This window comes from Dermacentor silvarum, chromosome 2 (assembly GCF_013339745.2).
Source record: "Dermacentor silvarum isolate Dsil-2018 chromosome 2, BIME_Dsil_1.4, whole genome shotgun sequence".
NCBI lineage: Eukaryota > Metazoa > Arthropoda > Arachnida > Ixodida > Ixodidae > Dermacentor > Dermacentor silvarum.
In genome coordinates, this window is record NC_051155.1 from 185,819,450 (window position 1) to 185,844,258 (window position 24,809).

Sequence of the window (24,809 nt, forward strand, 5' to 3'; positions counted from 1 at the left end):
TGCCGAAGGCATGGGAGGGTGTCTAGAATTCTAGTCATCCTACCTCGGGGTTGGATGCGACATGGGTTTCGTTATTAGGGATCGCATACGCGGCGTGCGATTGAACGGATGCATCATTCTTCAAAAAAGGCCTACCTCAAAGCCTCAAATCTACTTTATCAAATACGACGCAGTAAGTGGTGTTTCTGAAATTCTGGGTATGCTTGAACTGGCGGGAACACAAAAGAGCGTGTGCATATGCAACGTACGGTTCCAGCACGCACCATTTGTTGTTGACATTTGATTTGCAGTTATTTAAGAAAGAAATACGATGCTGTGACATGTTGTTCCTTGGAGATAGTTTGAGCACGTGCCCCATCGATATCATTGCACCTCAATTTAAACATCACCTCAAAATTAAAAAAAAAAAAAAATAATTAAGGATGTAAAGAAGAGGAAGTGGTTGCTCACGAGCGAATTACCTCTCAACAGCAATAGTAGGGACGTTGACACTCCACATTTCTTTTCTTTTTCTCATCGCATGCATAATATTTTAAAATTTCATTACGCGACAACGGAACATAACTCTAAAAGGCTGAATTATGACCATAACTTGCCACCTCGCCCCCTCGAGATCTCCTTCGTAAATGAAACATAAGCATGTCCATTTACTCTATAGAGCATCCAGAAATTTAGTGTGAAAGAACGTTGATTTTATTTTTCTGCCGCATAAAACATTTTGGTAATGTTCGGAAATTTGTTTCCATTTGACGAACAGCATAAAACCGCGGAAGCGAAACCGAAACTACTTGGTCTCTGTCCTTATATGGTTGCTTGCTGAGTCTGCGTCGTCGAACAAGCCGAGACGTTACAAAAAGTAACATCGATCAAGAAGGTGTGTTGACTAAGTGCACTGTTGGATACATTTTGTGAACGGAGTGCTGCGCCCGCAGTTGTTCTCAACGTCTGCGCTATAGCGCTACTTCGCGTTGGCTCGACTCTTGTTTTCTTTTGGTAAGCCCTCCTCGCCACCGCCTTCGTACGTTCTCCTACCCGTGGGGCCCGTCGCGCGGCATACGTGTTGTCTGAAGGTTTGTTTACAACGCGGGGCCGGTCGCTAGTGGGCGTCCCACGAGCCGTCGATTGCCAGGAACGCGAATCACTTCGCTTCTGTAAGTACAAGCTTGTTAGAAGTTGTGCTTTTTTAAAAATATTTCGTCGGGCACCAGCAACGAAATGGACGTCGGTGACCAATTGCTCTTCCTGCCGTTTTCCCTGCATCATTTTTATTCGTCTCTGGCTCCGGTATCCGTTTATTGACCCTTTTCGTTCATTTATCACCTTGGGACGTATTCTGCGACGATCACTTTCGGCGACAGTGTCGCCTGTCTAAAGGCAGATGAATTCTCTTGTCCTGCTGTTACTCTGCGCTTTTAACACGTCTGCAATTTGACGCTGAAGGCCACTGAACGAGGAAGGTCGGTGCGGCACAGAGCACGTAGATGCCGCCGCTATGTTGATGACATTCGTGGCAAGCTACGGCACTCCTTAACGTGCACAACCGGAGTACGGGCCAATCGGAGATACTTGAACTGGCTTGCCTCTTCACGTTCATGAGTTATATGTTTGACTGCTTTTGAGCAGGGGTTATGTAGATATTTTTTGTAGTTGTAAATAAGTGTCATTGTCTGATAAATATTTTTGAAGGGGCATTGTAAGAGCTTTATGGGTCCCATACATAGGGAAGGGAACCATGCTAATGGCCATTGTATTAAGTTCGACAGATGTTCACTGAAAAACACAGCACCTACTACTGAGCCGCGTAGTTGTCCAGCACATAAAGGAGGCCTTATATAAACTTGTTTTCGTGGAAGAAACACGGGTGTTAGTTTCCTCAGCATGTTTATGTGTCAAACGGCGCTTTTATTATTGATAGCGGGGTGAATTGCGCAAGTGAACCGGCCTTGCATCGTTGGCCCCATAGTTAAAATTTACTTATGCTCGACAATTTCTTTTGTCATTAAATACTGCCCCACTTTCATGGCGGTTGTGCTGCATCATTACCGCAACCGTGGGTGCAACCATAATGAATATTGTTTATGCAGGTTATAACAGCTGATCGCATCAAGTTCCTGATTGCACCATGAGTTATCCTCCCTACGGTCCTGCTGAGGGTGGCTACCCCCCAGCTTTCCCACCCGCCCAAGGCTACCCGCCTCCGATGCAGGGTGGTTATCCACCAGCAATGGGCTACCCACCACCGCAGGGAGATGTGCAGTTCATGCCAATGGCTCCAGGAACACCTGTCACACAGCCACCGCCAATGGGAGCTGGTGGTTACCCCCCTCCTGGTGTGCAGGGTAAGCAGAGCTTCATCCTTTCGGGTGTCTTCCTGAGGACTTATGTGCTTTGAAAAATAGATTAAGATTTTTAAGGGCTGTACAGTTATGGTTGTCATCTGCAGGAAACATTCTAATAAGGTAGTTGCTTGTAGTAATTTTTAAGGAACATTTCTGAAATCTAAGGATTGAAATGTAAGCAAATGTATCAGTATGTTTGCTGCTCAAATGCCTTTTATAAAGGAATGCTATCAAGAAGCTGCGCTATAACAATCAAATTTATAAAGCAAGATTATGTCATTGAGGTTAATTCTCAGTTTTTCAAGAGGTTGCTTAGTGCTAAGTCTGGTGGTTTGCTTCATTTAGCAATGCTTTTTTAATAGGCAGTGTGAATATATGTGTAGGCTTCGCAAGCTTATGAATATGAGGTCTGTTATAATAGTGGCAGTCTGGGAATTTCGATGCAAAATGTGCGCAAAATTGTTGCTTTGGAGGCCGTGTGCATGGGTACTTTGCAGTGTGAAGGAGTTTTCTCCCCTCCCCCCGTATGTGAGAACTAGCCACTTTCTGCCTCCTCATTGCAATGTACGGGCAGCATAGAAACGATAGCCTGAAAGAAATTATTACATTGTCAAGGCTTCGCAGTCTGCACCGCTGCACGCTTTTGAAACGCATGTCTACAATGTCTAGGCTGCAGCTGTTTGATGAAACACACCTGTCTACCATGAGCCATTGAAACGTTGTGACAGAAATATGCAAACTGTCAACGCACCTGGCAAAGTGGAAAATGAACTTTCTCTCTATCATGTTAGCCTTGGCATTGATATTTTAATTACAAGTTCTGTCAATGATACATGTCACATAATACAATATATATTTAAATAAATCTGTTCTTATATAAATTAAATGGCTTGAGAATATCTTGACTATCTGCTTCTCAGCTGTACAGAGGAAACTCTACCTTGTAAGATTTGGCTATGTGAAAGTATTGCCATAATTGTGTTTGTGTTCTCACACATTTTCAAGCTTGAAATTGGTTGCAGTAACGATGGTGCAAGTGAAATTAAGAATTGTGCATTTGGTTATTAGTGAGCGGCAAACTAGGGCATTTGATGCCTGCCTTCTTTCAAGCACATAGTTGTGTCTGGTGAAAAGGTGTAAATATCAAATGATTAATTTTAATACTGTGTGCTGCAGTATGTGTTTAACTCTTTATGTGTCTAATAACTACAGCTATTTCTTAGACGAGCTTTCTGAACAGGCACTGAGTGACAAATACAGAATTATTTAAATTGTTTTGCTCTGTAGTCTCGTGACATGCTGTTTTTCATAGATAGGTCACTCAGCCTCTATTCTAAGATTGTGCCACTTTTGTGTCATTTGTAAAGCACGAGAATCTACGTGCTACAAGATGTGTTGCTGCTGGTTTACTTAAAATTGGTGTGGTTACAGGGATGCATAATGCCTGAGCCGATAAAATGCTGATGTGAGAACAGTATGGCACCTTCCTAAGTACCAATAATTTTAATGTGTAGTAGTCACATGTCCTATGGTATTCGAATCCACACACACGCACACACACACACACACACACACACACACACACACACACACACACACACACACACACACACACACACACAGAAAAATATGCTATAAATCTCATGGCATTACCAACAGAGCACAATAAAGTAAAAAAATTGCATTTGACCAAAGTTTGATTACTTGTCCTTTATTCTGTAGTATTATGTGAAGTGCATTCATATACTGAGGCTTCCTCATTGTTTTTCAATGAAGTACTTTTGAAAGCTGAAATTTCTGGCAACTAGCAGGGTAGGCACTCTCTCACATCCCCATTTTCCCGATAATTGAACTATGAGTGCATGGCTGTTATGCGTCTTTACGAGTATATTTTGCCTTCTGGCGAACTGCTGATGCATCAGCAGAGAACAAGCAAAACTTTTTTATCACGAAGAGTGTCCTTCACCTTTCTAAAAATCCAAAATTTGCTAGGTGCAAGGTCAATCAAACGAGTAAGAAGAGCAAGTGAGAAATGATCTTTGCCTTATCATTTTTTTATTGTGCCTGGGAAAATGGTGCTTTAAATGTAAGTCTGGGTATAACAGCGGGGCCCCTTCAGATCTGGTGGGCAACCAACTGATGGCCTCTCGTGACCAGTCCTTTCACTTGTTTAGGCAGATTATCCTACTCATTAGTATTAGCCTACTGTTCCTTTGGTTTGCTTTCAAGTTTGGTTCAGCATTTCCTGAACTGTCACTCCGACGAATATCTGTTTTTTATAGTCATGTTATTGCTGTTGATGCAAGTTCAACTCATTTGAATTAGTTAGGATGAGTGCTATACCAGGCAAGTGGAAGAAACAGGTAGCATACTGTCCTTTGAGCCTAAATGTGGTGGCCTTTACTATTTAACAGAAAAGTGAAGAGCACAAACAACAAGGGACAGTGGAAGATGACATAAACATGCTCTGACTCGCAGCTTTGGTATTTAAGGATCTTCTGCCATAAGGCAGGGCTTAAACACAGGTCTGTACATTTGCAAAGAACTGTTGTTATTTATGTAATGTCATTCCTGAGGTTAAAATGAGGAGATTGTAGAAATTAAGTGCTTTCTGTAGAACATGTTTGTTTGACGTGCGGTTTGAAAATTCTTAAAATTCTGGGTGCCTTGTGCTCATCGTGTTATTTTCCTTTGTAGAAGCTGTTCTGAAGCACTTTCATATTTGCATTATGACTGCACTGCTTTCATATTAACAGCACAACATGATTATTTCCTTCACCTGAGATCCAGTTGTGGAGAAAAGAACTGATTTTACCATTTCTTAAATGGTTGGTCTTTTGTAGTCGCATGCCATTTTACATTCTTTTTTACTGTGCAGTGGAACTGTGGTTTGATTTCTGTTCATTTTTAGCTGCTTGTGTGCATTTGGTGCTGTCCTTTCTTGCTACTCGGAGGTTTTCCAAAGGGACTATATGACAGAAGGCCATCACTGGTCATCTGGGATGTATTTAAGGTGACTTGAAGTTGTAATCAAGTCTACGTAAATTCACCTTTCTTGAACATTCTATGGTTACGCTGTTGTGCTGTCTTTTCTGCTACATAAAACTCTTGAAGCCTTTGTTAATATTGAAACTTACTTGCAGCTTTAGGAAACCTGCTCCTAACAGCTGGTTCTGTTCTTATTATTTTTTTCCCCCTTTGTTGTAAGCTGGATCTTGCGTATACGCAGGTAAACTTGGGCTATTACCATGTACTTTTCAGCGTCAATGGGAATCCCGCCAGGTATTCCAAGCTGCCCGCCCGGTTTAGAATACCTCACGTCGGTAGATCAACTGTTGATGCATCAGAAAGTGGAAGTGCTGGAAGGTGAGTGGAATTATATTCATTCCTGTATGCTTATTGACCGAGGAGATTGCAGTAAGGGGGATCACAACAATAGCAGCACTCGGTTGTACCAAGAGACACAGTACAGTACGGTACCATTGTGGACTAATTAAAAGCCAACAAGTTAGGGCTAACTAGGGCTTGTTCTTTTGTTTCTGCCTTCGTCATTTCATTTAAACTTGTGTGCTTAGATTGGGGCGTACACCATATTTAGTGAAGGGACGTGTAGCATTGTTAAATTGTGCTTTTGAGTTGTTACTTATAAAAGGTGTTATTGTACTTTGAACTTGTCTGTTTGCATTTCATTATTCGCATTATAGTGCGTGGAAAATATTCAGATCATGGTGCATATACACATTCCACATAAAGGCACATACCGTACTTACTTGCACACTGAACTCGCTCGAATAGTAAATGCACCCTCAACATTGCTCTTCAAAATTAAGATTTTTGTTTTCCTCATAATAATCGTACCCCTAACTTTGGTTGCGTGCAGACCTGATAACAAACAACTATGCTGTAGTTCCCTAGTTCACTTGCGGCTGACGATATGTGCCACTGAAAGCGCTCTCCTGGAGGAAAAATTAGTGCTCTCTGCTATGGTGCCAGTGTGACAGTTGATCAAAACGATGCATAAACAGTTCCACACCTAGAAGCGAGTGAATCTGTGAGCTGTGTGTGAGACTTCCTACTTCGAAGGCGTCCGTTTCATGACAGCATTGTCCGTTGCTTGCTTTTATGCCTGTCTTGCACTTTGCTGGGGGCGATGGGCCGTAATTCCAGGTAATGTATGGTCGGCTTTAAGTCAGAGGCCATGCAATATGTGGTGGAACATGGGAAGTGTGCTGCCAGGAGGCATTTTGGTGTTGATGAAGTCTGCATGTGCCACTGGTGGAAGCAGCAAGGCAAGCTGCTCGCTACAAATTGGATATTTTGCGCCTTCCGGGGTCTGGACGAGAAAGTTTTCTTGTGTGGAAGAAGGTTCGATCATGTCGGGCGAAAGGAAGGCTGTGTCATTTTGCATTAAATTATCAGGATGCAAGCACAAGCTATAGCAAGACAGCACAGCATCAGACATTTTAGGGCGAGCAATGGGGGGACCGCGTAGTTCATGTAGTGCAATGGACTGTGTTTGAGAAAGTGCATGTTTCTTTCTTACAATGACTGCCTTCTTGCTATGAATAGAAGTTCCTCCATTTTTACAGACATCAGCTTCTGATGCAGAGTAAGACAATAAAAATGCTGTCACTGTTTGCAAATAGTGGATCTGCATTATTTTCACTTCTATATATGCAGTATATTTACTGCAAAGTTAAGTTATATTATATATTTTCTTCGTCGTTATCAACTTCCTTTTCAATTCGACTCCTTCGAAAATGTTCCCGTAAAATTCACCCTGCATATTAAGCGCACCCCCAACATTGCTTCAGTTTTTCATAAAAAAGGCGCATTCGTTATGTGAGTAAATACGGCAGTATGCAAGAAACAGTTCAATATAACCAAATACTATGAGCGTTGCGAAGATTCATTCTACATGACGAGCTTTATACATAGAAAGCAATGTGTAGAGATGATTGCAAAATTTTAGTTTTTATAGTGATGTGCACTGAATGAAAAGCAGTTGTATTATTTATTTATGAATACAGGAGTTAGAAGGAGAAAACAAAAACCAACAAAAACCAGCTTCAATGAAAACTGTAAATGTTAATGCATTTTTTCAACTTCACAGAAGGCTGATGCCATTGCATAATTCTTCATTGAATACAGTGGTCGCAGCATTTACCAAAGCATAATGTCACTATGTTCAAAGCGAATAATTCAAATATAGTTGTGGGATGTGGATAGAACTTTGACACAATAGCTAGAAGTTTACATTTTTCAAAAAAGTGTGTGTGCTTTATTTGTAAAAATGGAAACAGTTTCATTTCAGAGAAAAGTTTATTTTTAAAGTACTGTTACTCGGATATTTTCATGCAAACATGCAAGTTCTTCTGCATTCTTTGTTTTTTATGACCCCTAACACTAACAAAAAAATTACATACAGATTCTAGCTCAATTTTGTAGTTCAGTATACGTGAAATTTCATGATAAATAACGCTGTGGCGGTGTTCCCCATAGCCCGGTGCCTTCCGCATGTCGTTTTTGACATGCGCAGCCTTGCCTGCACGACACTGGCAGTTTAAGCTGCGAGTTCAAATTCAGCTCAGTGCTGTCTGTCTGTATGCAAGCTTAACATATTCTACCCAGTAAGTGAACAGATGAACTTGATTAACACACTCGCTATAGTTGTTGGCTGGTTGCTAGCAGACCCGAATGCTGCTTCTATGGCCCTCATTCTAGCCGGTTATGCGGTGTGGTGGCTTAATGGCTATGGCATTGCGCTGCTAAGCACAAGGTCGAGTGATCAAATCCCGGCCACGGTGGCGACATTTCAGTGGGGCGAAATGTGCAAACACCCATGTACTGTGGATTGGGCTCACTTAAAGAACCCAAGATAATCAAAATTAACCTGGAGTCCCACACTACGGCGTGCCTCATAATCAGATCATGGCTTCGCATGTAAAACCATAGAAATATTTTTTTTAGTCTAACCCATGCACTGGATCTCGGGCCCTCTTACGTATCAGCCACTCATACGAAAAAAATCTACATAGCGGCAAACTTCTTAAGAAAGTTTGCTGTATGCTCACTATGCCGCCCAGCAATAAATTTTAGTTGCAGCCACATTCCCTTCACCGTTAGGCCTAGCCAGCATATTGTAGCTGGGTTTTGGCAACAAGACTTGCGGTTTGGTGTCCAGTCAACGCAGATCTATTTCAGTGGTCGTACAGCTCTCTGAAAGCTGAGAAACTACTTTGTCAGCGAAAGCAAGAGTATGGAAGGCAACCTGAACGCGTCAAGTCTATAGGCTTAGTACAACTGGCACATAGGCTGACTTAAATTGGAGTAAATTAAAAGAGCGCGAAAAAGGCACAGAAAGGAAAAAAAAAAAAAAAATACCAGCACAAGCGCTCGCCAACAACTGATTTATTTCAGGAGGAATTAAACAGACAGTTAATGGTCTGCATATGTGCGAAAACAAATGTTGCCAGGGGTGATCAAAACAAAGCTCAGTTGGTTCTTTATGAAAACTGTTTGAGATGAACCGTCTTTTTACTTCTTCCTGAAATGCACTAGTTGTTAGTGCTTGTGCTGTTTCCTGTCCTTTTTGTGCTCTTTTAATTTATTCCGTATCATGAACCAACCCACTCAACAACACATCTTGTTAAGCTTACTTGAATTGCGCATGGTGAAAGAAAACTGCAACGATGTGAGAACACTGGATTGAGTGGCAGTCAACTGCCATTTATTATGTCATTTTGATGCTTATTTGAATCTCTACTTACAGCAGTGCTGGTGATACTTGTAAGCATTGTAGCCATAATGTTGCTTGGAGGGTGGTTCAAGGAAATATCTTGTTATGCTTTTTATACATTAGTATTTGAAAATGTCAATACTGATCTGTTTGAACATCTTCATTTAACCTCCTCCTTGTCAAAAATATTGTTGAACTTTTATGCGCATCACTTCTCAGCCTTTCTGCTGAGATCAAAGTGTAGCTTTTATAAACGTTTTGTGTTTTTAAGCGAGAGCCTGTAGGCCTTAAGACAAGGGTGAGGATTTCACAATTTTTTGCATTTCAGCATTTCTTGGATTTGAAACTCAGAACAAGTACACCATTAAAAACAGCATGGGCCAGAAGGTCTACAAAGCCGTGGAAGGTATGTATGGAGAGATAATGTAACCTTGTATTTTGCACTTTTACGAAATGATTTTGATTGAGCAGACAGGGACACCTCTGCATCTTTCCTAAGAAAGAGAAACCATAGTTGATTTTGTAACTGAAGAATTTGATACTGCAGTATGAAGATGGTATCGCATATCACATATGCTAATAGCCTTCATGTGGATGTATTCAGAGATATGGGCAGTTTTTGTGTTCGTAGGAAGACAGACAGTGAGATTACTCTCTTGAGGCCTCATTGTCATTGCCATACTGTTTAGACCTGTAGCGCACCCAGGATCTCTGCCGGTGGGAGGGGGGTCGAAGCAAGCACTTTGCATAATATGCAATTTCCTTGCTTTAGCCAGAGGAATCCAACAGCAAATAAAATGCCTAATATAATAATGACACCAAGGATGATGACAATGTTTATTTCTTCTGCATTTTACTCAAAGTACTTTAAGAGTGAATGAATGAATACAAGACAATGATAGTGTGTTTTGTTAATCAGGAAAATTTGACCTCAAGCACCTCCTGAATTGAAATGACAATGTGAACAGAGCGCTGCAGGTACACGTTGTTACTGGGGCTGGACGCTTGGGGGGGGGGTTACAAAACCCGAAACACCCCCCCCCCCCCTTGGTGCGCCACTGGCTTAGACGTAATTTCACAATGACTTGAGTGCAATGCATTTTATCCTACTGAAAAATACTTTCCAGTGCTTGCACATTTTACGTCAGTTTCAGCAGTCATGCATGTGTCAGAGCGATCTGTTGCTTTCACATGGGCACTGTTCATGCTTGAATTCATGTCAGGTTCTGATTAAAAGGAAAGGTGCTCTGAATAGCGCAAGTATTTAACATTATTGGGGCTGCAGAGAAATGTCGCAAGTTAAACACTGTGTGCGAGTCAAAGCGAATAAATAGAAGAAAAAAGAAAACTGTTGTAGTCTGAGGTTTTTGTGACCAGCTGGAGATATGAGTAGGGGTATTGCACATGTAACACCCGTGAGTAGCCATTGCTGTCAAGTGATGAAGAAGTAACAGTGTGCTGGGGGAGTGAAACCACAGTGTTGAACAAAAGTTACTAGCAGAACATATGAAGTCATGCAAAGCCAGAAAAATCTGTGTACTACCTATGGTACCTGTGTTTGTTGAATGATTAAGCATAAGATTTTGTTCTAGTATTATTCTGTACATGAAACCTTATGACTAGAATGGTAGCGTAACTTATGTTGTGGTACTTACTTTTTCATTATACTGCTCATATGTGTAGACCACTGACCCCATTACCTTCAATGGGGTCAACAGTGGTAATCAGGGTTATTCACTGAGCTATGCAGCAAGTGTCCAGGATTGGGTGTGCTTTGATTGTCATAGTTATTATTAGAGGCCGGATCTCTAGGCATTAAAAAAGTGCGTTTTAGGCGCGAAAGATAGGCAGGCAAATCAACGTTTTAGGCCTCGAACGTCGTAAATATAGGCACAATAAATTTTTACATAAATGCAAATAATTTCAAACGAAGACGTGCCCGACCTGTATCTACGACAGGAAAACAAGAAATGCTATTGCTTATGATGGCACAAAGGCGCCAACAGTTGAACATAGCCGTGCAATTATCCCATAAAACTGCTGGAATAATGACGATCATTGGGCGTAATTCAACAAGCACACTGCTCATATTCATGTTCAATGGCCACTGTACTCAAGCGTTGCATAAAGTGAAACAAGCATGAAAAAGAATACTTGAAAGCTGGGAATACTGATAAAAAAAGCGCTACTTTATGTCTGCCTGACGCAACTAAATTAAGACACACCAGAAACACACAAATAATAAATGCAAGAGAGACTACAATTTATTAAGAAATAACGTGTTTTTACGTAAGGACTGTTAGGTACAACTCTGGCAATTTTCTCATATACAATGACATTATCGGAATTGTACAGGCAAAACGCCCCAACACTGCCAAATACACTTCCGCCCATTTGATGGGCGCACGTTTCTGTTTGGAAACAAGAAATCTGCTTGGAGAGCACGCGGAACGTAGTCTAAGAATCACTGTGAAGATTGTGGAAACAATAGCAAACTACCACCATCTCCAGATTTTTGGAATCAAAATTGTTCCTCTTGTCACTGAGAATGATCTTGTACGCTGAGAAGGAACGCTCGACGGCAGTGAACACCTTAAAAAGTAAATTACAAACAGAACAAAAGCCGCGTGCACATCACATTTTTCTTTCTTCTTTTGCTCTTTACTCTCCTTTTCCCTGACGGCTCTCCGCAGTTTCGCATTCGCCAACCGCGGCGCGTCCCATTTCACTGCTGCTAGCGGTTGTTTTCCGAAAGTTGGTTGAACTAGATTGCTATAGGTTGAACCCAATAGAGTTCCGAACAGTCAATGTTGCCCGGTAACATAGATAACGGTCTCTAACTGCACTCGAAAGCAAAACTTGAGGCTAAATACTGTTCATATAGGCGCCGATATTGAAAATAGGCATTTATAGGCATTTAGGCACAAACGCCAAAATAGGCATTTATAGGCACTATAAAAACACTATAGCAGCCCTTCTTAACCTCTAATTCATGCTCATATATCAAAGTGGGGCGATAGGAGCGCAAGCAACAAAAAAGGCATTTGCCTAAAATCCGGTCTCTAGTTATTATTGTCATCTCTTGTGCTGTCCGTTGCAGTACGTATGTACTCATCAGAAACAGAAAAAAACAGAACTCTGACCAAAATGGTGTTGGAAAAGCGGTTGATGTTTTGACTTCCACATAGAGAAGCCTTGTTCACTCTGACAACACCTTTGACAACAACATTTTGGTCGGCATTCTGTTTTTTGTTTCTAACATGAATCTGCTTCCCGACCAAAATAGATGTAGTTCAATTATAGATTTCACATATATGCACTTCCTTTAGCATTCATCCACTTCACTTGAGCTCCACAGTTGTAATTTGAATGTGTTAAACATAATAGGCATGGTAACAAAAGAGTTAAATATGTCGAATTTCCTGCACAGCCGTACCAGTTCATTGCTTTTGCCTCACTTTAGGATATTTTACATTCCATGCATCACAAGCCAATGTGCAGGATGGAAAGGGGTGATTTACATTCAACGTGGCAGTACAGAGTCAATGAAGGCTTAGCATTTTGGCCTGAGTGAGGGATGAGAGCAGTAGCTGCATGCACCTGCATTCCACCTAGCGCCTGTTCGGCACACACTGAAGGTCCAGAAGCTTGCCTGCGCTGTGGTCTGCCTTGACATCTGTGTTGTGAAGTTCTGTGATTTTAATTCATTATCCAAATGGTTTGTAGAACCAAGTTAAGGTGCAATCTAGCCTCTATTCACCATGAATACAGTGGAACCTCATTAATTGAAACTCCAAGGGGACCAGAAAATTATTCAAATAAAACGCACTTCGAACAAAAGAGAGCCCCTTTGAATTATGCGCTTGATAATGTGTATTGTACAGTTGTTGTGAAATTGGCGGGGACTGCGTAATTGTCAGAATAAACAGTCCGAAATACCAAATTTGCCAGAAAGTAAGTTTTTTTTTCCACAAGCTGCCAGAAAATCTGGTCAGTGCATTGCTGCACACATGCACATATGCTTGCATGTGACCTGGTCAGTCTGTATATTGATCATTGTCATGGATGCTGATACAGGTAAACGAAAGTATGATCTCCGAATGCACCAAATCTCAATCCCCTGCAACTTACTGAAGGCTGACTGTGCTGCGATAGCCGTAGGATCACGGGATTCTTTGCAACAGTCATTGTCCGATAGTTCCCTTACTTATCACCACCCTCTTCGACGTAGACAATGAGGGTGGGGTTGGTGCCGTTTGGTAATTGCGACTTATAAAAATGTGTAATTGCCTCAAAGAAGTCGCCCATGATCATGTCACAATTGAACCAAGTAAAGGAACAAACCTGGACTCCCGAAACTCTAGTGAAAAACTGCAAATGCAGTCCTCCATAGGCCACTCTATGGATTGGCTTGTGCCATGGATCCAATCGGCTACGACTGAATCTACAAGGTGGTTAGACATACCGTCAGTTTCAGTTTTGAGGAGGTGCTGGCAACATATCAAAATATTGCTTTTTAGCTTGGCTTGGTCAACTCGTGGCCGAACTGGCACATGGTCGTGCAGGTGAAGCGGTATGATGTCCCAACTTCTCGAGTGGCGCACTGTAAGGTGTCTGAAATTTCCTCAAACCTGTCCGAATTATCGGGCAGTGACTGTACCGTATCACCGAGGCCTATTGCCTTACCATGCAGTTTTGGAAATGCTCTCTCAGAAATAACAAATCTATGAGTAAGTGTGGCTGATTCAAGCTGAGAATGCAAAGAGAAGGATAATTTCACTGGTATGCCCCATAAACTATGTGTCTATCAGATCAGTGCTACTGCATTTAGTGCTGGTCATTCTTAGGGCGATGAGGAATGCCTTAAAAGCCTAATTCTTTACTGCGTAATGAATTTACTTATACACTGAAGCACTGCACGTGATGACAGTTTGCTAAAATGCTGCTCTCATGGCACTTTACCCTGGTTGTGTGGAGAGCTGGTGCATGCGCTGTTGGCCTAGCATTTCATGCAATGCTAAGGAGCTCAATTTTCGTGGTATGTGTCATTACGGTGGCTAGCGGCCCATTGGACTTTAGTTTTTGGCTCGGGTTTGTGTGAAAGGTGGTTGAGAAAGCGAGAAATTTTGAAATAAAATGAAGTTTATTCAAGGTGTAACTCTACAGGTACCCTTTAGGAGGCTTTTGTTTGAAATAACCTTGCAGGGTTCTAGTAGTGTGAATTTGTAAGAGTTCTTCCTTATTCAAATACATGCAACTCTGTTGGGACCAACTGATCACTGAGTTAAAATTCTTCATTATCAGTTAAAAGATTTTGAGTTACTGCGACGTTACTGTGCTTGGCAAAACTAGTGTGTACAGGTGAAAGACATAGGTGTTTCTCCGTCACACTTTTTTTTTCAGTAGTCCATGAGACCATCGTTACAGGGCTCTTCAATTAATGGCATGTTTTGTTTCTCTGTAGACACTGATTGTTGCTCCCGAAACTGCTGCGGTCCTAACCGCCCCTTTGATATCAAGCTGACTGACAATGCTGGCAATGAAGTGATCCATATGCAGAGAAATCTGCGCTGTAGTTCCTGCTGCTTTCCGTGCTGCCTGCAGGTATGGTTACTCATGCAGTTGCTTTTTTGGCATTGACCTACAATACGTTTCAGCCTTTCACCAGCCTTCACATAGTAGTACTAAGGAACAACTCCCATGTCCTTTTCCTCCCTCCCTGTTCCAGTATATTCACACATGACATCCCAGTGAATATTTCAATGAATCACTCAAACGGCTACAGATGGTGCATTCCATGAAAGTGAGCTAAATGAGGGGGATCATGTTACTCAATCTTTTAAACACATAATCAATGCATGGCTCAGTGCCTGTCAGTGATTCTGTCTCAAGCCAACTGAGACGTTCTGTCAGACCTGATTTTAACGAAGTCCTACTTGCAGCGCAGCAGAAAACTCGACTAAAAAATAATTTCATTAAATTGAGGTTTCTCTTCCTTAACAGTAAACATAATTCCACCTGCTCCCATAAAAGTTGTTAGCTACCGTGTTGAGAATGAACATTTTTAGCTCTGATGCACCTGAATGTTTCCTTAAGAAATTAAGATTAATGAAACATTCAGGCTAAATTTGTGTAGCTGCATTCGTTAGGAAAGAATGGCTCATGAAAATGGCTTGCTCTGCAGAACTTATTCTTTTTTGTCACGGGTGTGTTTCCAGCATGAATGAAAATTGCCAAGGTGTTGCCACTTTACAAGTCAAAGTATGAGCACAAGATAGAAAACTATCGTCCAGTTTCAGTACTACCATTCTTCAGCAAAATACCTGAAAAAATATTCGTGAGGTGCCTTAATGACTATTTCGACAAACACAACATTATTTCTTGGCACCAATTTGGTTTTAGAAAAAGCCATTCCTCACAAACTGCAGCCTCAACATTTACAGACATAATTGGAAAATCAATAGACAGTGGTTATCTAGTTTTGGGGATTGTTCATAGACTTTGTGAAAGCTTTCAATTCTCTAAATCCTTTTATATTAAACAATAAATTGGTTTGTTATGGAATTAATGGAATACTTTTGACGTTAATTCGCAGTTACTTAGAAGATTGGCAACAAATTGTTCAACTGGGACATTTTCAGTCCAATAGCACCCTTATTAACCTCGGCATTCCCCAGGGGTCCATACTTAAACCATTATTTTTTTACTCTGTATAAATGACTTACCTTTGCAGCTTGTGTGTGCTACCCCTGTACTCTATGCAGACGATACTAACCTTATAATAGCTGATCGTGAGGAATGCAACCTAATTAGTAAGCTAACTCCAAATTCGAAATTTTGCACCGCTGGTGCACATTGACTGCCCTTCACCTTAACCCAATGAAGACAGTTTTTATCTTATTTCACTCTGAAAAAAAAAAAAAAAACGAAAACACTATTCGTTCAGATGTAATTTACAATAGCCATCCTATAAAACAGTGGTTCTTAAATGGGGGTCCGCGAAGCCATTTCTGGGGAGTCCGCGAAACCCGTGCCAGCAAAATAGGGGTGTGCAAATAATCTAAATGTTCGAATATTATTGAATATATTTTTAATACTCGAATTCAATTCGAAAAATAGATATTCGAAAATGGTTCAATTATTCGATTGGATATGAATATTCGAATCAAATCGAATATATTGCTGGCTGTGTGTGAGTAAACATGGTTTTTAGCATTTGTTTCTATCTAATCTAAGAATATTGGGGCGATACAGTGCTGCATTTTGTGGTAATTTAGTGTTGCTGGCGAAATTTCGCTTCTAAAGCACACTTAGCCACTAAACGTCTAAACTTTGCAGGAAAGCCAGCCTCTCAGTAGCAAGGGGCACGGGTTCGCGGACAACGAGGGTGCACTTTTTAGGAGCGAAGCTCCTTAGGCTCTCACGATGTACGTTGTTGCCGTCGTCGTCGTAGCTCCCCGTTGTGCACGCAACGCGTATACTGACCGCGCACAGGTGTTGTGCTGCGCCGGCGCCGCTCCGAAACCCCTCTCCGAGCAAGCGCATGACATCATGCGCAAAACCGTTTGCAGAGCGTATGCAGCTCGCATACTGACCGCGCGCAGGTGTTGCGCCGGCGCTGTGCCGCTATCGCTACACTTAGCACTGCAGTATGGAGGTGCGTGAACGTAAGCGCAAACGTCGTCACTCTGATCCTACACTTCGAGAATGAGATGCGGCAGCCCAACGGCAATGCCACAAAGCTAACCCCAGGCTATGAGCACGAGAAGCAGCAGCACGCCGGCAATGGCAGCAGGACCCTGAAGCGAAAGCTCGAGCAGCAGTCGTAATCGTTCAAGGAGCTTCGCTCCATCATCAGCATTCACTTCGTGGATCGGCTGCTAATTTGTTTTTTGTTTTTTTTGCAGCGCCACCATCAAATTCATTGACAGCAAGTGACGAATGGCTCAAGGTCAAATGCCTCTGCGTTTACAGGCATTTGATGCGGTATAATAGGCACAGGTTGACAAGTACAGCTAGTGGGAATTATTCAGTTTTCCAAGTTAACCCTTTCAGACGCCAATGAACTGAAAAATTACCTTGAGCGCATTTCTTGAATATTCAGAATCATAAAAAGCATACAGCTGCAGAATAGATTAAGAATTTTCAATTCTTTTAGTGAGTTTTGTCAAGTTTGCAGAACATGGACTTCATGCGAAAACTAACTACAGGACATTACATATGAGAACATCAACTATTTCATGTCTAACAGGCTTGAAAAGCACCCATCCAGGCACTTGAAAATTATGCCTGATGGAACACATTGTGAAAAACAATGAAAGGAGTACACCCAACACATACGACATACTTGCACCGAGCAAGTACACACAACCGTCTACTTTCCCACTCGTTTTGCTAAAACTAAAACATTTTGAACCCGTTATTCAAACTTGCAACGCGATTTCAATCAGAACAGTTTCAAGATGTATGTGACAGATTTTAAGTACCATTACTTTCATCAATGCTGTTGTTGTTGACGCACTTTCTTGGTGTACACAATTGTGTAGACAGCGAGAAGTATGTCCAGGTAGGTTTACGTCAGCCAAATGCACAATTTTCTAGTACAAGGGCTTACTAATAGACAATGTAATTGCAATGTTCCAACATATTAACTTAAACCAACAGCTGGAGACACGCTATCTCATGAAACAGCCATCATCTGGAGTGGCAATAAACAAGTCCATGTCGGTTGGATGAGGACTTCTTCATTTTCACTGCACTTTGTTTTTTCTGCACACCACCGGTCAGCTTCAACGCACACCAAGCCACAAAGTATGCACGCACTATGCATTGTATGCAAATTGTCAACACATGTCAGTACATGGTTGCTATTCTAGACATTGTTGAATTTTGCCATGTCAAATTCAGTAATGACAGCATTTTGAACAAATCGGAGGCGGCATAGCAGCCCTAGGGGTTAATCAGAGATTATGAGTTAGCCACTTCACTAACATGGCAGAATTTCACAATGCTCCGAATAGCACCCCAGGTTGAAGGCGATGTCGCTGGCCGCATTTGAAACAGGCAATTGACAAACGATGGTGGCTGCAACGTGTTTTGGGCACTTGCAATCGCTTCCGGTGCTTTGCTACTTTTCTAAACAACAATGGCGGCGGCCATGCACGCAGTCTGTGGCAGTGTTTTATGCAGTTTAACTGGGCAGAAAAGGCACTAAAGTACTTTTTGGACTGCTTGCGTCACATTGATTGATAATATGGGGTCTAACGTTCTGACAAATTTTATTATTAATGAGGGATTGCAGTGTAGGGACACTTCGTTGTTACGAGATTTAAAATGAATTGAATCTTATGGGCGTTCGCCGGGGATACAAAAATATTGCAACAAGAATTTCGTTGTCTTGAGCTTTTCTTATTGCGAGGTTCAACTGTATTGCTTTGTTTTGTATGCAAAAGTTTGCCCAAAAAAGGTCGTCATTCTTTTCTTATTCTTTCCGGTATTGTTCTTACTTCTTCACCGTCATCACACTATGGCAATGGTTACAGACATTTCTCTGCTTTATTGTGGCAGCTGTTATGGGCTCTTCCCTTTCATGAAATAATGTAGAGCAGTTGTTGCAGTGTAAACATACCACTCACATCAGTGAACACTGGCTAGAAATAGTATATTAAGCATTGAATTTATTTAAAATCAGGTGGCAAATTTGTTTACAAGGTTCATGCATAATAATTGCAGATCATTGCGCAGTCATCACAGGTTTCTACAGAATATATAAGCCTACATAAGGGTCTGATGAGGTGCTGCAGATATTTCTGCGACTGCATTGCAGGTTCACACTAGGTTTTTCTTTTGTTCACTTCATCAAGTATGTCCAAGTCACGACACACAAGTTCAGCGCCACCAGTGTCTATGTGCACTTACTGTTGAGCATATTATGCCGGTCTTTTCACTGTCTGAACTTAACACAGCCCCTTTGCATTAGATGTCACGAAGTAATTGCTCCTATCCGTTCATCCTGCAGAAGCTTGAAGTGTCATCACCTCCATACACCCCCATCGGATATGTGATCCAAGAGTGGAGCATCCTCACACCCAAGTTTCGAGTGGAAAATGCAGAGAGGGAGTGTGTGCTGAGGATTGAGGGCCCCATTTGCACCTGGAGTATCTGCGGAGATGTCGAGTTCAAGGTGAGTGAGAAGGGTCAAGGGAACTGAGGGGTTTGACTATTAGTAACAACCATAGCAAGCCAACAGACAATGAAGCCAAGGAAAGTAGGGGGGAAATAAAAAAAATAAAGAAAGTAAAGTTGTGGCGTTTAACGACTGCAAAGTTGGCAATGAAGGACATCGCAATGGAGGATTCTGGGTTAATATCCCTGTCACACGGGCACCCGCAAACTCCTTTTAACTCCGTCATCCTTATGTCCAGGGAGTTGTGCTCGTGTTACACGGTCTCCCTTGCACCAAGGACGCTAGATGGAGATTTTGGTGAAGGGAGTTTGGCAATGACCATTACGGCTGGATGGAGTACTCTCGTTCCCAGATAGATACAGCTGCGAAGAAAACTATGCTTATAAAATCTACGTAACTAGCTCACTTACAAATTTTAGCATTATTTTTTTTGCCTTAGGTTATACGCCACATAATGGGGAGTATCTAATTTGTTTTTAAGGACATCAGCGCCTGTACCCTCTACAACATGCCACCCACACGGGAAAGCAAGAGCACAGTGTGGCCACCATCACTTTCAACTTCGCTATGCTTGGAAAACCAAAGTCTTGCGGTAACATACAGCAAACTTTCTCGCTGTGATTTTATTACATTACGTATTACGTTAAAAAAAGACTACTTAAAGATTACTTTAGCGTCAACTGTATATGTGAACAGTTGCACGTGGAAGCAAGCGCAGCAGTGCTGGTTCTGTCCCATGCAGCGCCTGTCGAAAGCTCGCACTGTGCCGTGTAGCACGGCCGCAACTCTATTGCCGTAAATCTCCATTAGGGAGTTTCATGCTCAACAGAGTTTGCGGGGTGCCCATGTGACAGGGGTATAACTTTTTAACGGACAATTAAATGTAAGTACATCAGTGTTCTTGCATTTTGACAAATCAAAATACGGCCGGGAATCAAGCCCACAACCTCATAGCGGAAGGCCATAGCCACTGAGCCACTACCTCAGCGTAGGCATGGGGGAAATCAACAATTTGTTTTTTAAATTTGAGTTGTAGAAATAAATATAAAACAGGGTTAAATTTGCTATAAGCTTCATAATCTTAAAGATAAAGGGAAATAGAAGTGAGACAAAAGGCAACTTGTTACCTGTGGGAGCCAGATTCACAATACTCGCATGACGCATACGATGCTCTACCAATTGAGCTGCGACAACATCTTTTCCTTCCATACACTTTCTTGGGTATTTGTGTACATTGCTTAGTGAGTGGCGGGGTTTAGAAAGGGAATATTATGGTGGAATGAGTGCTTGGGTCAAACCTACTAGCTACTACACTGTGATAGACTATTAGTTGCTGAGGTGTGCACAGTATAGTGTATAGGTGGTGTTCATCAGGCCTATGGGACAGGCTGTTTCGAAGTACCAAAAGCCAGTCTTAAAGGCATGCTTTTCAGTACTGTAAGCGCCAGAAGTTATTGCAGGAGCAGGAAACATGGTGTGACCAATATGTTTTGGACATTACAGTGGAATCTCGTTGATGCGATCTTAGCGGGAACTGGAAAATAAAGCGTATCATCCGAAAATCGTATCATCCAACGTATTATCCAACAAAATTGTATTACTGGGGAAAGAAAAAGAAACGTATTATGCAGAATTGTATCAAGGAGATACCTCTGTACCTATTTGGACAAAGACACTGGTCTTGCACTGCTGCTGCATTGTGAAGGAAGTGATGATGTCCTCGCCGCTGCAAGTGATTATCAATGTTAGGAGATAGAAGAGAGAGAAAGAGAGGTGACAGCAAGCAGGTGACAAGGTGACAGTTTCCTCTGAGCACACACCCTTTATGGAATATATGCGTACTTTATTAACCCTTTCAGGGTCAATGCCGTGCATGTACGACCTCCGCGAACACCTTCAAAATGGTCAATGACGTACATGTACGTTATCACTTGTACATTTAAAAAGCGTGCCTCTTTCGATCATTTCTTTCGCTTGGCATGTGCTGCCACTTGACGGGAACATGTGGAATTTCTTACTTGCGCCAATGCCTCACCGTTCTTTCGTTTAATTTTTTTATGGCAACGGCGCGTCAGCTATCGCTTCCGCATCCGGGCACGCGCGTGTGGCACCGGCGGCAAGTTAGGGCTTCCTCCTACGGCGGATCCCACTTGTTGCATGCCCTTTACTGATGGCTATCTGGTTTCAAATCTCTCAAAGGGTGACTGCTTGTTATTCGATCGTTTATCGCCCATCGTGGCACGATTACACCTGTTCCCAGGCAGGCGCATATATACACAAACGATGCTGCCGTTTTTGCGTTTTGAGAGAGTGAAATCTCCGCTGCGGTTCTTTTTCTCCCCCTCTTTTTTTTTTTTCTCCACACGGCATTGAGGGGTCTCGCCTAAGCTTTTCGGAGCAATGCCGGTCGGAGGCACCACCATGTGATTTGGTGCGCATGTGATTCGGTGCGCGGTATGTTCGAATTAACCATCGCAAATGCTTTCGCGTTCGAATTACCGTGTGTTTTCGCCCATTGGAATACACATAACTTTGACAGGACCAGTTCGAATAAACCGGAAGTTCGAATTAAGCTTGTTTGAATTAATTAGATTCGACTGTATAAAGGGGCAATTTAGGTTCACGATAATACTGATATGTGTTGGCAGGTGATAAAAGTAATAGATATATCTGTAACACATGCCTTTTTTTTTGTGTCTTCATCTTAGGTGCTGTCAAAGGATGGTGCCGTAGAAGTCGGCCGCATTAGCAAGCAGTGGTCTGGGCTGCTGAAAGAGTCTTTCACCGACGCGGACAATTTTGGCATCAGTTTCCCCATGGACTTGGATGTTAAAATGAAGGCTGTGCTGCTCGGAGCACTCTTTCTGATCGTAAGCAGACACAGTTTGTGCTTGTCTTTCTGTGGGGTGTCTAATACAGTAGAACCTCGCTGTTACATTCCCGGGTGCTGCGTTTTCCCGGCTGTTACGTCGCTTTCGGCCGGTCCTGGCACAGCTCTCATAGAACCCAATGCATTGGTAACCCCGCTGTTACGTCGCAACTGTGGGACCGTTCCCACATCATACGTTGCGAACTGCCACGCCGTGCAGGCCCGAGCGGCCATTTTGACTTTTCATGTCGCTTGGCTTGGTTGCTTGACAATGGCATTGGCCGCTCAAAGTGCCGGGGGCGACACTTATGACGTATTTTCGGTTTCCGCCAGCAAAAGTATGGCCCTTGAGATCCGTATTTGCTATCTAAAGATAGTGTCTATGACGCATTGCAGCCCTAAAATTGGTTTTGGCTCATAAATGTTCCGTATAAAGTCCAAGGGCGATAACGGCGTCACCGCGCGCCGTATGCTATATGTGCGAGTGAAAGCTTGCGAGGGGAGCCTACGACTGTGTCTAAATCTCGCGCGCGAAAGAAAAAAAAAGCAGGGAGGAAGCGCGCCTTCTTCCGTTGCGCTCAAGGGCCCGATGAGGGAGTGAGGGGGGAGGGATAGTGGGCAGCGTTGTGCTCTGGCATCAACCGCGCAGCGGGCCGTATCTTGAAAGTGATCTGCGTTGGGAGCAGAGTCTACGCAGTGTAGGTGCGTCGTCGGCTCAGTAGCTTTGTGCGTGCTGTGTGTTCTCGGCACTCAGTTTGCGTTGAAGCGATAGACAACAGCACGAAGGTCACTTGGCTTGCTTCTGCAGCGGTGCTTAAATTCCTCACGCCAGCATTTGACAGCGCGTGTCCGCGCTCATCGAGTGTGATGTGTTCATGTTTGCCTGTGGGCGCTGACACCATGCTTGTTAATATAGTTAATAAGTGAATGTTTGCAAGTTCATATGGACGATAAAACTACTATTGTTACTTTGTATAGCTGTCTACTAATTTGCTATCGCAATCGATACTTCGGCTGTCGGGCAAAACTACGACTTTTTTTCACACATAAGAATTGTGTGCAGCTCAACACTACTCCCATTTCTCAATTTTTCTCATTTCCCGGCTCTTGCATTTCCCAGCTCTTACGGGTTTTTTTTTTACGGTCCCGTGAAAAACATATCAGCGGGGTTCTACTGTATACCTTTGTCGCATTAGAGGGATTTTATGTAATTTGGGATTGAATGTCATTCACATTTATTTGTCATTAGTTCACTGCATCATGGAAATACAGTATCCAACGTCACTATATAAAAATTACATCTGTTATTGAATGGGTTTGGGGAGCACAGTAGAATACGGTGAAACTTGATTATAACAGTTCCAAATATAAAGAAATATCAGTTATAATGACCACATTTCAGAGCATTTACAATTTTTCTGCCCTACTAATTGAAACGGCATCAGTATACAGTAAAACCTCATTACAAGAGACGCTCAAGGGACCCAGGAAACGTGTCTCTTGTAACCAAGGTCTCTTGTAAACAAAAATTCAAAGAACACTGAGTAGTCAGACTAGACCACTTTATTATACATCAGCATCAAAGCACATCTACAGGAAATTGCTCAGGATGGCTTGATGTCATTCGTAGTAGTTTGTTTTTTAGTGACTGCAAGTTGTATTAGCTTTCTTCTAACTTCTGGAGGTAAAGCACTTCACTTTACAAGCCTTTCTGTTGCACACAATACCTTTGAGGTGCTTTTAGATGTTCGTCAGCCTCAACTGCCGACACTTTCTGCACTGCAATGTCCTTGTAGTCGTCCTCCTCCTCTGATTCATCTTCTAGGGCACATGCACCATTTACTTGTGCGAGGATTGCATCATCTGTAAGCTCTTCGGAGCACACGAGGTCCACATCTGCAGACACAAACTCCTCGAAAGATTCTGGAACGTCTGCGGTCTCTTGGATTCAGGCCCCAGCTTTATCTTCAGGGCAGTTTTCCACAGGATCTTCCATCCTGGGTTGGATGGATGATCTGTGTATGGGTTGTGTCTCTTCTAAATACCGTATTTACTCGAATCTAGGCCGACTCCGATTCTAAGCCGACCCCCCAAAAGTTTGAAGTCCGAAAAAAAAAAAAAAAACTTACCTCGAATGTAAGCCGAACAAAAAAGCGAGGACAGCATTCGCAAAATGAAACAGCATTTATTAAATATGAACATGCCGAGCTCATTCTATGTCACCATCGCTGCTAGCCTCGTCGCTATCTTCCTTACTGCTGACATCTTCAAACAGTTCGCTATATTCAGTACCATCCAGCGCATTAGAGATGCTGCATTTTTGGAAGGAGCGCACGTTGCGGCGCACGCAAAAACCATCTCCCGTGGCCCCCTCCAACGACAGACCGATGCCGAAGTTCCGCCCGGCTTGAACGTTTGACGATGCCTCTACGGCTAGCACAACTACTGTATTTACTCGATTGTAACGCGCACCCGTTTTCCGTGAGGAAAAAGTCCTTTACCAGTACCGCGCACCTCATGCTTTCAAACTGAAATACAACTTTCTGTCATTTGGAAAAATAGATTTCCTCCCGATGCACTGATGTTGCGATGAATAAAAAAAAGTCGTAGTTTCGCCCGAAAGGCGATGCATCGAATGCGGTAGCAAATTAGTAGACCGCTATTAACAAACACGGT

The 24,809-nt window shown here is 42.5% G+C and overlaps 1 protein-coding gene across 4 annotated transcripts in view; it reads left to right on the forward strand.

Moving 5' to 3' along the window:
• Positions 1 to 65: 65 nt before the first annotated feature.
• The window catches only part of LOC119442292 (phospholipid scramblase 1-like), a 28,119-nt gene continuing 3,375 nt past the window's right edge, over positions 66 to 24,809 (forward strand). The window contains exons 1-7 of one of the 4 annotated variants that reach the window (XM_049662024.1): positions 66 to 172; positions 2,085 to 2,339; positions 5,601 to 5,705; positions 9,407 to 9,484; positions 14,543 to 14,682; positions 19,097 to 19,261; positions 21,973 to 22,134. In XM_049662024.1, the coding sequence (XP_049517981.1) occupies positions 2,123 to 2,339; positions 5,601 to 5,705; positions 9,407 to 9,484; positions 14,543 to 14,682; positions 19,097 to 19,261; positions 21,973 to 22,134 (867 nt within the window). In that variant the 5' untranslated portion in view covers positions 66 to 172; positions 2,085 to 2,122. The other 3 variants (XM_049662026.1, XM_049662025.1, XM_037707113.2) reach the window with 3 other exon arrangements.